At 41.8% G+C, this 18545-nt stretch overlaps 1 protein-coding gene across 1 annotated transcript in view; it reads right to left on the bottom strand.

Moving 5' to 3' along the window:
- Positions 1-18545, bottom strand: part of dlgap2a (discs, large homolog-associated protein 2a) — a 116530-nt gene that overhangs the window by 2701 nt on the left and 95284 nt on the right. Inside the window, exons 7-12 of the mRNA XM_079286113.1 lie at positions 18124-18178; positions 15078-15137; positions 10345-10730; positions 4343-4431; positions 3767-4206; positions 3037-3128 (exon numbers count right to left, since the gene is read on the bottom strand). Coding sequence (XP_079142239.1) covers positions 3037-3128; positions 3767-4206; positions 4343-4431; positions 10345-10730; positions 15078-15137; positions 18124-18178 — 1122 coding nt within the window. The remainder of the gene's footprint in view (positions 1-3036; positions 3129-3766; positions 4207-4342; positions 4432-10344; positions 10731-15077; positions 15138-18123; positions 18179-18545) is intronic.

Here is an 18545-nt window from a genome sequence, read left to right as displayed (position 1 = left end):
GTCCTTCAGTATTTTTAGATTTACACCGTTTATGCACCTACTGTACATTGTTCATGCACACATTACTTTGATTATAAACTAATCGTACTTGTAATTGTACTTCACAAATAATTCCGCATGTCATGGCTTGTGTCTAAGGGACGATGTCTATGGGATGCACAGACATAATGTTGATAGCTAGGTGGCATATTGTTTACAACTAGCATGATTGCAGTGGTTGTTTGAGAGTAAAGCGGTTGCACATATTTATTCCTTGCAGAGTTTGAGTCAACCTGCTCTTCCAGTTTTTGATTTCTTCCGGTCTGTCTCAAGCCATCCGATTCTGCAATTGAAGCTATGATGGGACCTGTCGACTCGGTAACCTCACTCGCATATCTCATGACATTTAGATTATTTATTTATTATTTATTTTATTTATTACATCATTTGGTAGCACTTTATAATAACTACACACTATGAAGCATTAGTTAAGTATGAGTAAACACTTAATTCATCATTTATAAAGCATTGTTCCTACATTAATAATTCATTAGTATGCAGTTCATAACAGTTATAAATGTTTTATTCTTGATGAATAAGCCGGTCTATTATGTGCTTCATTATTGTGTTTTCATACATTATAAATGATGATTCCCCATTTGTAAATGAAGTATTATATATTTTATAAACCAATTATTAAGGAGTTGTAGATGATTAATAAGATAATTTATAAAGTGTTAGTAAATGATTAATAATTTATTTAGATGTACATTATTCATGAATTTATATATATAATGGTTAGGGACTATGTTAATATATGCTTTATAAATGCATATTAATACTGCAATTCATGATTAATTCATGATTTATTAAGGTAGTTACTACTCGTTAGTAAAGTGTTTTATGTGAGCTCATCTAAAGTGAGGACTATTTATGCCTTACAAAGCATTTATAAATGACATTGAAAGGCCAGCAGTGCCTCAAAACACATAGTTTTTTAACAGAACAGGCAAAAAGACAACACAAAGTGATCAAAAACATATTAATATTTATTGCAAGATGCAAACAATATACTGATAAATACAACCCTCTCATCCATTGAGTTACAACTCATTGAATCACATGACTTAAGACAAACTGTGCATCAGTATTGTGTCAGTGATACTGAGATTAAAGTTGACAGTAACTTTACGGTTGTTTAAAAAAAAATCTTTTGATCTGACTCAAATCCTCTAAATTTGCAAAATATTACAATAGAGAGCCGGCGTTTCACTTTGATATTGTCATGACATTTTGAGATTGGTATAATTCTCCTTTCTAAAGGAAATAATAATTCCAAATGACTCCAGAATCACTCCATCATGTAAGGTAGCAGGGAACAGAGCGGAGTTTTCTGTTATCTGCAATTACCGAGGGGGAAGCCTCGGCACTTCATCAGCTTTATTCTCATCCCTGAACTTGTGATGTTCTGCAAACTGTCTCTAGAGTCTCAAGGCTTCAAATATCCAGAGCTGGCAGATTTAGGAGGAGTCGGTGAGTTTTAAGCCCCGGTTGAGGAAGTGTGTAGCTCTTAATCCTGGATCTCCTCCCAGAGAAGAACACTGGTTGTCTCTCGTTTCGAGCATTTTTAAATCAAGCTTTAAGAAAGTTGATCCGGGTAGAGAGAAATTAGACTAACTTGAGGGACATTTATTAAACAAACTAAGCCAAAGCATGAAGTAAATGTTGCATCAAATTTGAAAATATGTGCATTTTGTCATGTGGAGACATGCTGCATCTTTTTGAAAATGATGCAGTAAACCTGCATTGTAAACCTGCACAGTGTCCTCCGGCAGGACATATTACTTGACTTGGTCTAAAAGGCTGGTTCACTGTATCTAATCCCCTTGGCGGTCCCTTCTTCCCCGAATGAGCAGTTTCTGCTGCACGTTGCAAAACAAGCAACACTTTCTCTCATTACTCCTCAGCAACTTCGTTTGAAATATTGTGTACTTGCTCGGATCAATAAAACGAGTTGTGAACAGTGCAAGAAAGATACGAGGCAGAAATCTCTTAGCCTGTGTGTGTGTTCCTGCACTGGATTTAACAATAGAGTGGCTGAATACTGTGGCTCAGCTCTTCTTCTTCTCTTCTCAGGACAAAGCTGCATCATCACACCCATCCACGCTCACGCATTGTTCCTCTCAAAACCTCCAGGTCACGTATAAATGTGCTCGATGGCTATTGATTCTCAGTGATATTGAAGGCAGCGAGGTCAACTGAAGGGGCGTGGAGCTGTTTCTCATGACCAAAGTTCATCTCACAGTGCAGCCAGTGTTTTTGGACTCGTTTGCTTTGTTCACTCTGCAGCGGCAGGCATGCTCATTTTTCTTTGCTCACTTAAAATTCAGATGTGATGTTTTCTGATTAATGCATGTAGAAAAAAAGTTGAATGGAGTCTCATCTTTTAAATTGTTGATCCGGAGCTTATGAATGGGCTACGAGACTGGATGTGACTTGAATGCTAAGTTTTTCTCTGTTGCCATGACAATAACAAAATCTAACTTTCCTACAAAGACTGAGAAATGCTTCACACGTAGCAATATAGAGACAAATAAATTGATAATATCGTGGCTTGAATGATGAAAATGGCAGCTGGTTCGTTTCTCCCACATTTATTCCTTTTTTAAAGCTTCTTTCCACCCTTTTATTTCTGTTGTATGCTTTACCATTCATGGAGGATCACACGTAAATGATGTAGGGCTGCATGAAGACTAATTGTTGATGATTGTGTGTGATGATGTCGATGTGAAGATACCTGGCAAAAGTATTGTTTCTGTTGTTTCTTTTGTCGTTATCGACAAACACAACGTGTGATATGATGATCATATCAAAGTGTCATCAGCTGTGATCACATAAGTCCCTTGACATACAGTCATTTTGAGCATGAAGGAGACACACACACACACACACACACACACACCTACACACACACACACACACACACACACACACACACACACACACACACACACACACACACGCGCACACATCAACTCTCTTAGATGGGTTTCTTACCAGGTTTTGCTGACACAGCCAGTAGAATTGCTGGAATTTCTGGGACATAAGCAGCTGAGCGCTTCCCACTGCACTTCGGATCTTACCGAGGGCTGGAACACACAAACACAACATATCAAGAACAACACAGTGCAGTATATTAAAAACTAGAATCACTGCCTCCTGGTTGTACGCCTCCGCCAACTAGTCACGTTGCAGTGTACATCCATGTATGTCCAAAATGTCATCACTTCATCGTTTTTTTTCCTATTCTAGTTTTATTTGTGAAATCGGCATGATGAGCATATGAATTCTTGAGTTATGGCCAAAAAACGTGTTTTGTGAGGTCATAGTGACCTTTCAACTTTGACCACCAAACTAATCATTTTCACATGAGTGCAAGTGGACTTTTTGGTCAAATTTGAAGGAATTCGCTGATTGTGTTCTCGAGATATCTCGTTCAAGAGAACAGAACGGATGTCAGGCCCCAGTGACCTTTGACCTTTGACCACCCAATTCTAATCAGTTGATCCTTGAGTTCAGGAGGATGTTTATGCCCAATTTGTGGAAATTCCTTCAGGGTATTCCTGAGATATTGTGTTCACGAGAATGGACCGTATGTATGATGGACGACCCGAAAACATGACAACTGGTGCGGAGGCATAAAAATCATAAAAATCCATCTTTCAATCTGCCTGCGCCGAAGCAGCCTCAAATCAGACAAACATGAAACGTTCAGCACAACACTCACTGTCCTCTGACATGTCATTCTCTTCAGCTTCTGCCTCCATCTCTTTACACCAGCCCTCAATCCTCTTGGTCTCTGTGTGGAGCAGTTGCATGAACCAGCTCCCATCCCTCCTCAGGGAGGGGGATGCCCTGCCAGACTCGCCCGACGAGGCCGCGTTCTCCCGCGGGGAGGGGGGTTCCAGCTGCCAGTTGGTCTCGCTGGTGGTCTCCCTCGGGCTGGAGGGTTCAGCGGTGGTACGGTAATCCTCGCGGTAGCTGAAGAGCCCTTGGGTGCGCACGGTTCGCACCGCCCCGTACTGGGTGGGCGTGCTGGGCTCTGAGTGACGCTGGAAGCCCCCGCCGAACTGCAGGCCCTTGTCCTCCATGGTAGGGAAGCCCTCCAGCTCCATGTCAGCCTGCACGCCTGCAGTCACGCTGTTGGAGCGTTTGAACCTGCCTTGTCTGAGGGAGAAAGACAAAGATGAATGCACACACACACATATATACCCACAGACCATAATGGCAAATAATGGCAGGGAGCAAACATCAAAGATGGAGGTCTTCTAATGAGCTTAATGTCCCAGAAACATTATCTCACCCTTTCTTGTTGTCCTCCACCTGGATCCCAATAGAGTGGTACTCCCGCAAACCTTTGCTTTCAGACTCAGAGTCCGTGGCTGCTTCCACCTAATGTGAAGAAATGGTACAAACCAACAGTGCTTCTCATTATGTGAGCTTCCATTCCCCAGTGCCTCTGGGTTTATTGGTTTGGGACTGGACGGAGCACCTTAACTGTACACAGCCTGTCAGAAAGTAAACACTGTGTGATTTATGGAGGCAGCAAAGGCAACGAGACAGAAGAGGTTTCCTGCAGAGGATTTTAGGTTTCTACGGAAGTTAATCTGAAAAAAGGAGAAAAAAGGAGAGCGTGCTGTATGTTATATTGCACAATACATATAAATATATAAATGTTCATAGTTCTAGTATTTAGAATATTTAGGCTTATTGAACAGTTGCCTTGCTTCAGTTCGGTGATGAAAATAATCACCACATTCAGTCATTCTGTGATTCTCGAATTCAGGTCGTATGATTTATCACATCAAATACACAGTAGAGGACGCAAAAAAAGGGAAGGTGTGGATTATTTAGTTGTGCTCTAATCTTATATTTTATAATCTTAAGATTTTTAGCATCTTTCAGCTCAGTGTTTTGGTTTCTACAGCCCACAACATTACTGGTTTGGTCCACTCACACCACTCTCATCAGCATCCTTTCTGAACACGGGCGGTACTTTTAGTGACACAGCTCTGACACACCCGCTGTACTCTACCTGCCCAGCAGCGAACATGAGAACCAGCTGGTGATCAAAGTGCAAATGATTTAGCAGCTGAACAGCCAGATATGTTGCTCAGAAGTTGGTTTCGACCAAACAGAAGCCAAAAGGAGAGTGAATATTGGATTTACATTCATCAGGCGGCCAGAAACTCAAATGAATGCTAACGTTGCTCCGTGTCTGCTCAATTGATGGCAAAATCCCCCAGAAAAATGCTCCGTACTTAAAGTTAGACAGTATGGATTGGCCTTTGTCAAGTATCCACAGCTGTGCGACCACACAGTGACAGATAGGGCAACATTAGTGGATATTATGGGATGGGAAGGAAGAGTGACTGATGATGATCCTGCCTGGCCCTGCATGGCTGCCATCCTGATCCAGGAGCCCGGGCCCAGAGCCTCTTCATCGCCGCCTGCACCGCTCCCCGGAGTCCCATGTCTAACCGACTTTATGGAAACCCTGTCAGTGGTCACCATTGACCACTGACAGCTACGCTTCTCTATCTATTTGTATCTGTCACTTCTTCCTGTTTCCTCCAGTTGTTCATCTCTTCCCTGATTCATTTCTTTGCTTTCTCTCTTTGACGAGCATTAACAACTTTCTGCAGACTTACTGTCACAATTTTTGCTTTTATTTTGCCGTCTTAAGCCTTTTTTTTCTCTTTTTTTTGCCATTTCAGTATTTCTTCTTCAGTGGCCACGGAGCTTCTTTTTTACTCTGACTACCAGACAGGGTCTGCAAATAACATATAATGGTAGAGAGTGGTCGACTTCGAGGTCGGAGCAATTCAGAGAAAATCAGATGTCGCGATATTTTTTACCAAATACCTCAAGATCGATATTGCAACCATATTGCAAAATATATTTCCAAAATGATATTTTTGATAAATAATCATTAATGTGGATATGATGACTAAGTGGGTAAAGGCAACGAATAGAACAGCTAGAACAATCTTGAAGTTCAGAAAATCTTTACTGTAATGCAGCCTTTAAAAGCAGGAAAAGACAACACGTATGCCATATTGTTGACGATATCTGCTCTCATATCATGATATATTGCCCAGCCCTACCGGGTAATGAGAGAGATGTACAGCTGCTGTCCAATATCTTGGTTTATGGCCAAAGATTCCCATCAGCCTCAGACGTACTCTGTGTTTGGTGCTAATTAGCAAATGTTAGCACCGCTGAGCCTAAGAAATGACTCGATGAGCTGCTCGAGTGGCTGAAAGATAAATCTGAGTATATTCCTGTACTAAGAAGAGCATCATCTCTGCCTTCTCCACCGCAAATATCAATGAGGCCTTTAGATCGTCTGGCATTAACAACATCTTCAGCTCGATGTACTATCATGACAATGAGAGTGAGTCAGAGGCGCTGGTTCGCAATAGGGCATGCCTCTGTTGTGAGGAAATGTCAACCCTGCCGTTAGCGTACAGTGGTGAGTATTGAAGCTTGGGAGTGACATTTTTGGAGAGCCATTTTGTATACCATCAGGCCATTTGGCTGAAGCCGTTAGCAGGGATGAAATGTGTGTGGAGCTGCTCGCGGAGGTGACCTCCACTGCTTTGTGTTCGAAGCAGCGCAAAGCCCACCTCATGAAAAGAGAATGAGCTTCATGTCTGTGATGGATGAGGACTGAAGGAGGACAAAACGTCCTGGAGGCTTTAGAGAGGCTGGAGATTTATGCCCAGCAGGTTTACCTCCCCTGAAGATGTCTTGGTCTACCTACATAGAGATACGCCGGCGTGCGCACACACACACACACACACACACACACACACACACACACACACTGCATCAGTAATTACAGTCACATCGTCAGCACAGGTGTGGAAACTGTGAGCATCAGCACAAAGTTGAACAGAGCCACTGTGCCTTTCATCCGAAACACCACCTGGTGACATTTCTCAGCCAATAACTGTGCTTAAGGTTAAAAGCTCTGACTTCCCCCGTTGAACAAATGTCATTACGGCTCCAATTAAAACTATTTCTGTCAAATGACATCAATTAGTATTCTAGAACACAAACATTTCTCAGCTAATGTGCATCCAATGCACCTAGAGTGGTCCTGAAGGACAACAGGAAGTCAGACAACAACACGTCCGCATGGCCAAAGATCAAAAATCAAAGATACGTTGACCCTGTCTAGAGGTGTCAAACAGGAAATGGCAAATCGATACAGTGGCAGACTAATTGAGGTTAATTATACAGTCAGTAGTAGGTGAGAGCAGACTGTGATATTATGTCGATGCAGGACAAAGTTGTCTGCATTATAGATAAATCAATACTTGCCCCTAGAGTTGCCTGCTGCGACACATTATTGTCATCTCACCTAACTGGCAGACAACAATGTCGTAGTGATAGAGAGCAGCTCACACCCTCTCCACTCCACTGAGAAAGTCTCAAACCTTTGTAATTTGGATATTGTTTTTCTATTCATTGAGGTAGCAACGAAATGTTTCTTGGTGCATATAATTGGAGCAGTTCTCTCATGGAAATTCTCTAAAAATCAACGACTGCTTATGAACTCAACTCACCAAAGTAAATTAGAAATAACTGACTCGGAATTAGAATCAGAATAGAAAAATGTAGAAAACATCCTGGGAAATGAAGTCGAGTTAAGTAAAGCATTACTGTATTATTTCCCAACATGCTCTCTCTGAATGCTCTCTTAAAGCCCACACCATGAAGCGAGGAATACAAGTCTGGTGTAAAGTGAATAAACTATAAATACATTTATTTTTGTTGATCTAAAACAAGTCAAAATTAAATAAATTGACCTCCAGCAGGTTGATAAAATGCCAAAATGCACAAAAGAGATATGACCTGTCTCCTCAATGTGAACTCCCTAAAACTGTGATGTAAAAGCTGCCCACTCTACATTTCTGTCCCTCTTGGATGTTTCTGTAAATGTAGACGTTTACTGCACCTGCCTTGGTAATTAAAAGTGATTATGAACTCCACACACATCACTGGAGCCCATTTTAAAGCCAATATAATTCCCCGTCGCTCTCGCTCACATGCTCACGCGTACAAATACATTTACTTGCTCCCTTCTCGTTCCTTTAATTCACGTTCACTTCCGCATAAAGGTGAGGATAAACACTGTCCCCTGCAGTTATCTCACCCACACTCACACGTCTGATTTGTATTCCCTTCAGTTCCTAATGAATTAACTGAATTAGAGCCGCATGCCGGTTGATTTTGGAGAGGTGGTGCAACCATTGCGTGTAGCCCAAATTGGCTGAAGCATGACAATTGAGGTTTTCGTGTTGCAGTTCTGCTGTTTGAAATTAGCACCCATCAGTGTGGTGAGGTGAGGTGCCCTGAAACTGTAGGTGTGTGAGGTAAATTTGGCTTCTGAGAGAGAGAGAAAGTCACCTGCTCTTTGAGTGAGTGATGCGGCGACTAAGACGCTGAATGAATGAGTGAGTGAGTGAGGAAGTCATACAATCAATACATGAGTCATGGAATGAACGCTTTGGGGCCTGAGTGAGCAAATGAATGAATCAAGATGTTTTACACGAGGCAGGTAATTACTGGAACCTGGTTACTGTGAAACCTGCATTTACATTCAACTGATTTCGCCCCTAACTCCCGACTTTACTTGTGAAACAAGGCTGGCATCTGTACTAGTGACCATGTATTAGTGATTACTGATGATGGCTCAGATGCAGGCTCTGTTGTGAGAAACCAGATTTTCATGGGAGGGGGGGGGGGGGGCTTATTTTAAACATATCAGTTTTAGTATCAGTTAAATGTTGGATTTGGCCGAACACACAAATCATTTTCACAGCTTAACGAGGATGGCCAGAGTACAAATGCAAATGAATAGTTTGAATCAAGCGACCAATATGCCCATTCAAATATTACGAAGACAAAATGCAGATTTCTAAGGTGTGAAAATATGTCCAGGCTCCGTAATGCCCCCTGCAGTTTTCGATTTTTACCAACACATGTTTCTGTTTTACCCACACAGACTTGAAAACTGTAATATAGTAACTTTGGTCGGTCAAGTTAAAGTCTAAAAATCTGCAGTGGAGGTTTCTCATGTCAATTACAGTACATCACTTTAATAGGCTGCTAGAACTAATGTGTTGGAGGCTATTTGAATTGCTCCCATTTACACATTACAGTGAAATGTAATGTCTGCGCAAAACCTGCTGCTGGGTATTCTCTAACTTTGGATGTGATACAACGCAGCGAGTGCAGCAGGATCAATTGACTTTGAAGGGATTATTTATTCTCTGGCTGACTCCCCGATGGCTACATCTGACAGTCAACGGCTTCTTTGTAATTTGGGTGTTAGGCCAATCTCCAGCCGTCTCTTCTTAATGTCACCTCGGAGAAAAAAAAGAAAAGAAAACACAGCAATTACCCTTCAAAGGTGTGCTTGAGTTATTTGCGCAAACAAAACTTGAACATCGCCCAATGACATTGGAACACCTACAGCATGAGATTAATGAAGTGGTCGGCTTTTCTCCCTTAAAATATTTGAAAGGTTTAACTTTGTCCTGGACTTTGAGTGAATTGCTTTAATTCATGAGTACACGAGGGAGTGATTAATGAATCTACGGTAGACGCTGACGAGGGGAAATAATGACGATAAAGATAATTTCGTGGCTGAGACCAAGAAGGAAACAGAAAGAAACAGGAAAACTACCACTAACTATGCACAGAGCAAGAGAAGATGCCAACAATGGCTTTGAAAATCTGAAATTCACACAATACCTTTAAAAGTCTGCTTTGACGAAATACCATAACTGGCCCTGAGGTGATGGTGTGAGCTGACACTGATTCCTCAGCCTTTGTTGTGCAACCTTTAGACTGCGACTGGAGATCAACAACACCAGGACCTCAGCTTGTATCAGAGAATGAGGCAGACAAAGCCAAGATTAAGATCACACAGCGTGGGAGGTGGAGAGAGAGAGACAAAGAGAAAGAGGCTGAGAGAAAGCGAGAGAAGGAGAGAGGGAGCGTGAGGTTGGAGAGAAAGAGAAACAGGTATAGTAAATGGAGGAGGAGTGAATGAACCATGGAGTGAACTTCATTCACTCCAACCTGCTCCAGCATGAGGTGAATCTCAATGGATGGATGGTGGTAAGATGACTCACTCACGCTATTTTTAGCTGCTGAAAAGAGAACATTGTTTCCAAGTTGAATTTATGTGTGTGTGTGTGTGTGTTTGAGTAGTCTGTATTATTATGCAGTCATGCATAGGTCCCATGTGAGATCTTCTCATTATTCACACTCTCAGACCAGACTAACCTGTATCCCTATAGAGGATCGAGGGGTCTTCAAGTACTCCTCGGCCTTGGACACCAGGATGGCCTTGTCGCAGGTGAGCACCAAGCTGTGGCTGTCTGTGGACGGGTGTCTTTTTCCAGCCATGACTCCGGCGGCCTCCATGGCTATGGTCACAGCCTTGGCGCTGTCCAGGCTGTCGGTGGAGTTATAAAGGGCCCTCCCTGGGTTCAGGGCCAGGCTGAGGCCGTCGGGGGCCCACATCCCGCAATGAGGGTGCCTCCCCTCATGGTAGGCGTCCTGGGTGGACTCGGTGCTGCTCTGGGCCGTGATGGAGATGAGGGGTTTGGAAGTGGTACGGGGCGGGACTGGAGGAGGGGCCTTCTTGTAGTTGGGTGTGTAGGTGATGGCTGGAAGAGGGGAAAATACATAATTATTAAATAAATGTGAATTTTTAATAATATAAAAATGATTCAAATGCTGCATTTATATTATCAGGTCACTGCCATTATGGGACTTTATATTTACTGTATACGTTTATTTTATATCCAAGTTACTACAGCTCAAGAAAATATATTTTGTTAAGTTTTCATGATTTAAGAATGTAATAAAGTTCATCCTGTAAAAACAGTCAGCAATTAAAAACAATTATTCTTAAAACCAGAGCATCTCCTGTAAAGGAGGAATATCGAAGTAAATTCACAACCATCCACAGAAGGTTACTAAATCATAAATATTCTCTCTGGTGTTTCATCCTAAATAAATTCTATGTTTATTAAATTCTATGGCTTAATACTTATTTAACAGGCAATCACATTATTAAGCTACTGTCTTACCAGACAGTTCTGGGCACCACATATTTGTGATTTGACAACAAGCCATTAAAATAAAGTACTTTCCAGTGTATTAGCGATTCAATTGAATTAACTCGCTTTCATTACCTGACGACCACATTAGCATACGAGGCGAGCTAATATATCATGGCAACTATGATGGGAAATTAGACAGCAACACCATTTGTTTCACAACTTGATCAAATATAGCTGGTTACTAAAAATGTCTCAGCATAATTCATGGGAAACTGCTGATCGTCTTATCGATCCAAAGCTCCTTGGCTGAGTGAGAGTTCTGTTCGAGAGGCGCGTTTGCCCAGCCTGGTCTCCTTAAAGTTACGTTGCAACAAAACCTGCGTCGTGAGTTACGTATTTTGTCATGGATTACATTTGCTTTCAAATAATTTCACAATGTAGTTTTATAAAAGAGAGGGTTAGTTTGCCTCTTGGTCCCCTCCTCCTTCAGCACTCAGATAAGGGAGGGAAAGGTTGGAAATGTGGGCAACGTTTAAAAGCTCTGAATAAATATTTTTTTGGGAATAATGAATAAGTCGATGGAGTAACAGAGAACTCCAAAGCCTCTGTGACACGAGGCACTCATCAGACATGGATGACGGTAAAAAAAACAAACAGAGAAGTAATCAAGAGTACTCATGTGTGGAGGAGCCCGGTGAGGAGATACCGCTCAAAGAAGCCTGACAGCTCTCATCTTCTTATTCTGTCCATTTCATGACAGAAAGAGGGGGGGGGGATTACGTCTTTCAAGTTCAAATGAGAACGTGGACTTAATCCACAGAGCGATGGACTTGAGGAACGGGTCACGAACGCCTGCTAAGCTTGACGTGTCTGTATTTTCAAACCAGGCTTTTAGAGGGAAAAGCTCAGTCAGTGTGGTTACGGGCTGAAGAATCTCAAGCACAAGCTGTGCTCGGTGCGTTTTGATCAAAGCTGAGAGTGTGCCAGCTACCTCAGAGCCAAACAACAGAAGAAAGAGATAAGGCGAAGAGGAAGAACACCGAGTCACGCTGCAGGTTAAGTTACGGGTTATCGTTTTCCTTGACAAAAGAGGTAAACCGGGTTGAACTCTGTGTTTCTGTTTCTATCTTACACATGCTTACATCACACAAAGCAATTAAGGAAGTCCTTCAGAGACCGAAATGTCATCTATTTTGAGTTCTAATGCGCTGCACCCCCACGCAGCTGCACCCCCACGCAGAATCCCAAAAGTTGTGCCGGAGAATTGATAGCATTTCAGCCTAATTACACTGTAGCCTGAACACACTGTTGTCTGAAACAAAGGTTTTCTTCTAGTGTGCAACCCTTTTTACAAAGAGCATCATTTACTAGGGCTATATTTACCTCGAGCCCGCCACACCTCTTGGCCTCTTTCTCATTCAGACTTTGGTTGTGTTTATAAATAGCTAGATGTCTGGTCTATGAAGAGTGTTGTGCTCCGGGGGCTCCATGACTCATGCTGCTGTCCATTCACAAAATTAAGTTCTCATGCAGAAGAGATGCATTAGAGGAGAACAAGTAAGAGAGAAAATAGAGATGTAGAGGTGAGAGGGGGGACAAGAGGAGAGTGGATCCATGCAGACAGGATGAGAGGGTGAGAGAGAGGGTGTGTGTGTGTGTGAGATAGAGTGGAAGATAAATCAGGGAGCGAGGAGAGAAAAAAAGTAGGAAAGAGATGACCCATTCAGGGTTCATGATTCAGCAGGAGGACCAAAATAGAGCCATTATTAGCCAGCCAGTCGTGCAAAGGGGAGTCATAATTCCTGCTCCCATCTTGGCAGTGGCAGCGTTACTCAGCATTTAAGATTTCATCTGAAGTCAACACAGTCCGTGCACACTCGCACACTCGCTCGCAGTAAAAGTGTGCACATCAACAAAATGGGGGAAATGCATCCAAAGTTGAATTAATTCGATTTATCAGATTCATTTGCCGAGCGAGCATGGCTATCAAGATACAGTCAGACAGTAACACAACATGTCAAGTAAAAGATGGTCAGATTTTGGACACGGAAGAAATAAAAAAGAAAACTGGAGTAGATAGTGTGAATGTAGAATATAAACAGCTTCAATTATTGGCGTCTGGACTCCGACCTGGCCACTCCCCACAAGGAAACACCAAGCTCAACAAAGCAAGAAGTGGGGAGTGATGATAACTTCCCCCCCTGGGGAGTGTAAATTCATATTTTTGAGCGAGTGCTTAATATGGAGCATATTCCTAAATAACTTTGTGCTTAATCAAATGGCCTAAAACTGACGCATATGGAAAACTAAGGACAAGGTAGCGCACCAACATCTAGGCGCTCTCTAGGCAACCACAGAATAACCTATTATGTAGCATGCATTAAATATATAAACACCAGTTTGGATATAAAGCCATTTAGCATCTAAACAATTATCAATATGCCTCGATAAACTTCTCCATGATAGCAACATGTTTCCTTGTATACCAGGTTTTAGGAAACACTATACGATAAGATAAGATAAGATAATCCTTTATTAGTCCCTCAGTGGGTAAATTACAGGATTACAGCAGCATTGCTCACAAGTAAATAAAATAAAAGATAAAAATCTGTAATATAACTAAACTAAACAGTAAACAGTAAAACAGCAATAAAATAAGACAGTAAAGAAGAATATTAAATATACAATATACATATATATATACATATATATATATATATATACCAGTATATACAGAATATACAGACGGAATAAAAAATAAGATAATACTTAAACGTATTGGATATTGCACGCATTAGATATTGCACCAGGTGAATGAGTTATGTACGGTGAGTACAGTTTAAAAGAGGTACGTCAACAACAGCGCCATCTTAAGAAGCTGCTTAATTAATGTATTCATTGTAAATACTCCATTTAATCTCTCGCTCTCTCACAAAGTCACACACACAACTACAAGTGTGCCAGTGAGTTTGATTAACGTGAGACACAAAGGCAGTGATTCAACCACTCCATCTCTGTAGGACCTCTCTATTTATCAGGACTGGCTTGTATGCTAACATGGGGGTGGGGTAGGGGGGGGAGCTGAGTGACATGTCGTTAAGAGTCTTTCTTCCCAGTTGGATTTATCACTGTAAAGGAAATGCAGCAGTTTGTTTTGCAGCAGGCTTTTAAGGATATGTAAATGCTCTTGGGTCGAGGGAGGGAGAGGAAGAGCGATGGCCAACTCCGCTATTGGTACTGTGAGTGTTGCAGACAATAAAGACATTGTTGTTAAAAAATTGTTAACGATAGATAACAAAAAAAAACAGACTCAGAGTCTTTACTCCAACTCGCTTAACCGACCCTGGATGATTTTCAAAAGTTTAAAGATTGTGATGAAACGCCGAGATCAGAAACACTTTTTGCAACAAAGAAAACAACCCTTTAGCAGCAAATAGAGACATTTCACAGCGAGATTCTATCGATCTGCGGATCAAGGACGTTCCTTTGTTTGGCCGATAATGCCTCAGATCACGTCACACTGCAGAGGCCGTCTTTAAGTAGCTCTCCTGCTCCTGGTCCCGGTGACTCATCTGCATGCCACCAGTTAGATGACAGTGTTAAACAAAAGCAGGAGGATTGTTTCGGGAAGGGATGCGTAGTACAGGTGGAGCGGAGCAACTGCGTCCTCCAGTCAATCCAGCTGCTATGGAGTCAAGTGCTTCATGAAAAAATATGTTGTCGCGTGAATGACTCATTTTGTATTCAATAAACTCCTAATTGCTAGTTAGAATATCGCCGCTTGCTCGCTGCATGGTGACTCGTCGTTCATTAAACGCGTGAGCAATTGCAGAAACATTATTTCAACATGTGCTAAACAGCAACTTGCACGAGGACAACTCCAACGTTTCATTTAAATCTCTGGCATTGAAGCGGACCAATGGAGGAGGCCCCAGGTAGCAGGATTACCTGGGGTTTGCTGGGGAGTCCGATCAATGCTGCAGGTGGAGGGAAGGCAGAACTGGATCCCTGAAAACAAGGGAGTGGGGTGGGTATTCAGAAGAGTGGGCATTTCTGCCCAAACATAAAGTACAATCTATCCACGACACAAAACATATGCAGAGTGGACTTAAGTAACCAGCACTCACACAATTGCTACTTTTTTCCATCTTTGAATGTTTACTTATTATACATATCTGATGTTTATTGTATACTATTTTCAGATAGACACGGAGAACATTTCTTTTTTATTGAGGTTGGTGTAACACATCACCTCCCGACATTGGTCTTACCACTGACCGGAAACTGCTACACTCTTACAAGATGACCAAATATAGAAAATAGATTCCAAAGAGCACGTTGAATGAAATGAACGCTGACGACCGTCAAGGTCTAGTGCACTCCCGTGGTGTAGCAGTACAGAGGCAGCTGTTGGTCTTGTGTGATCCATACAAACCAGCGATCAATTGATTTTTTTTTACCAGTCTGGGATGAGTGGAGGTTATTTCTTGAAAAGGTAATGTCATTTTGCTGATGTGTTGTTGATACCAGCATACATTTTTTTAAATTTGTAACAGGGTAAGAATGAATTTTGCATTTTTGTTTTTATGAACGTATCATGATCATTTTGAATGGATTATGTGGCAAGTGCTTGTTGAGGTGCAAGATCACGATCCCAATTTAACCTTGTAATTGGAGAATGTTTCTGCAATTACACTCCCCTTAAACTATATGACATTCACAATAAAGGAAAGTAGATGTATGCGGAAAGCAATCAAAACAATTATGTGAACTGCAGTAGAGCAGTTCACTCTTCTGGCAGGCCACTGAGGTTATTGGTTTCCTTGTAAAGCCTTTTAAATAATATAATGTAAATCTTGTGTTCTAGGAAACACAAAGACAGCAAGCATGTTTTTTTCTGCTGAATATACCTTCTTAAGCAGACATTTCACAGCTACTCATCAGCATCATTGCCTCGGTAACACAGTTATTACATGCAAAGATCTGAACGCATGACTGTCCTGAAACAGTTTATATTTGGATTATATCTTATGAATAAACACTGCAGTACAGGGTCAACTATGTGCTACTTTTAGACAAATATGTCGCAAATGAATAGTTAACCATGGAAGGGGTCCAGGGAGGAATAGGGTGGTGCCTTTGATGCCGGTGAAATGAGCAAAAAAGAATACAACAATACAACCTAATTAACTTCCAACGCCTTTGATAGCAAAACTTCCATAAAGTGCTCTGCACATATTCAATTGGAGACAACACACACACACACACACACACACACACACACACACACACACACACACACACACACACACACACACACACACACACACACACACACACACACACACACACACACACACACACACAGGAAAATCCTTTTCTGGCAGCTCACTGATGTTCAGCTGAAAGACTCTTTTTGTTCCAGCACACTTTATTAGAGCACAGACTTCAGTAGGCGATTCCATATAGAGCCCGTTAATTGGACAGATAGCACAGATGTATCTTGTGATTTGCCTGGCTCTTTACTCGTTCATTGCTGGCAGCAGAAGTCTGCGTATTCTGCGGTGTCTAGGCTCCTTTCATATGCACGGAATATCAAAATGAAACAATGAACAGAACCAAATACTGACAATGAGGCACTGTATATGAAATGCACAAAATATTTTGAGGCCATCTGTCATGCACCATTACATCATTTTCATCATTCAGTATCACACATGTTATATCATATTATGTACACCTCTTTTCAGGAAGGAGCACAGTTCAACTTGTCCTTGCACTTTTGTCCCAGTACTAAATTCTTAGTCTTTGATTCCTGAGCATTGAGATGATATCTTACATTGAAAAAATCACCTCTCAACAAGGCCTGTTATTACTATAGTCAGATTAGCAGACAAATTCAATTGATTTTGTGTATTTTCTCGATACATTTACCCTTATACTTATTGTCCAGCAACGTTGTGTGTGTATATATGCTGTATGTTTGTCAGCAAAGTGTATGCGCATGTGTAACATGAGGTTGCGTGTACAAAGAGGCTACATACCATAACTGTACTGGTTCGTCATATTTGAGCGGGAATTTAAATAATGGGAGTTACTTTCTATTTTCTGTTAACAGTACAATATTCCAGCTCAGTCGAGGCTTGTGCAAAACATCATTCCACAGCATCACACCCTTTTTCTTTATACCCGCAGAGTCCATCCAACAGCTCACATAGTAAACAGTATGTTTTCATAGTTATATGATAACTGCGAAGATTTACTTCACTCCACTCTAGAGTGACAGTAAACAGAGAGCTCACAAATAAGTACAGGGAAGGAAAGTTTCCATCATCATTGCAAGGATTGTCAGGACCTTGTATACATTAGGCCATCTTGTAGTCTATAACAGAGCTCCAAAAGAGTCTCTTAAAATAGATGTGTCAAATGTCTTTGATGTAATACACTGACAGAACAAGAACATTCATTAGTAGTGTATCCAATGATTAAAAAGGCAGGACTGTCCTGGAAGATAATTCACATCAGTGGTGACAAAAAGCTTCAGAAAAAGTCATACTGCTTTCAATAAATGTCTTTAAAGCAGGGTTGTTCAGTTAATTCATCACCGCCAAGGGTTCATCGCATTCTTGCAGTATGGTGCAATCACTTGTTTTATTTTCTGCTGCTACAAATGCAGCCTTTTTTCATGGAATATTACTGCAGGTTTGTGTATGAGGAAGTCCTTGCTTTGAATGCCAATGCTCACATGGCATTTAGAGCTGCACGGTGCACTCCAGCGTACCGGCAGCTATAAACCGTGAGCTTAAATATACTTTGAGCTACATTTTGTCTGCTGAGAATGAGGTATGAGCTCACAGAGTGAGAGACACGTATGTGATTTCTGCACTGTTGTACTCGTATCTCCCGCTCCAGAGTTCCACGCTGTTACTCCTGTGCATATGTTGTGGTTGCTGGCCCCTCCTCTGCCACCTGTACCACAGAAAGGCCTGCTCACTTGAGGAGCTCTCCGGACTACCAGGGATCGCTTCTTCCACAAGTTCCCCATGCTCCTGGGATTCAGCCATACATTCCAGTGTTTCTGCAATCATATCATCTGGCTCCATGGGTGCAAGATCCACTGAGGGTATGTCTTGGAGATCTGGTGGTGATGAATCTGTATCTGGTGGAAGGGGATCTGGGGCTGGACTTGTGGGTCCAAAGTCTATTTCCAATGATGTATCAGGAGATACTGAACTTGGAGGGGATATTGTGACAGTGACCTGTGGTAGTGGGACCTTGTGTAATTCTGAGGCTACATCCTGAAGCATGTGAGCTAAGCGATACTCAATTGCTGGATCCAAACAGACAGATTCTGTTGACAGTGAAGGATCCAAGGGGCACACTGTGGCAGGGTCAACAGTGGGTAGGGATGAACTT

This window comes from Melanostigma gelatinosum, assembly GCF_949748355.1.
Source record: "Melanostigma gelatinosum genome assembly, chromosome: 16".
NCBI classification, from domain to species: Eukaryota; Metazoa; Chordata; class Actinopteri; order Perciformes; family Zoarcidae; genus Melanostigma; species Melanostigma gelatinosum.
This window is presented reverse-complemented; position numbering and strand designations above follow the sequence as displayed.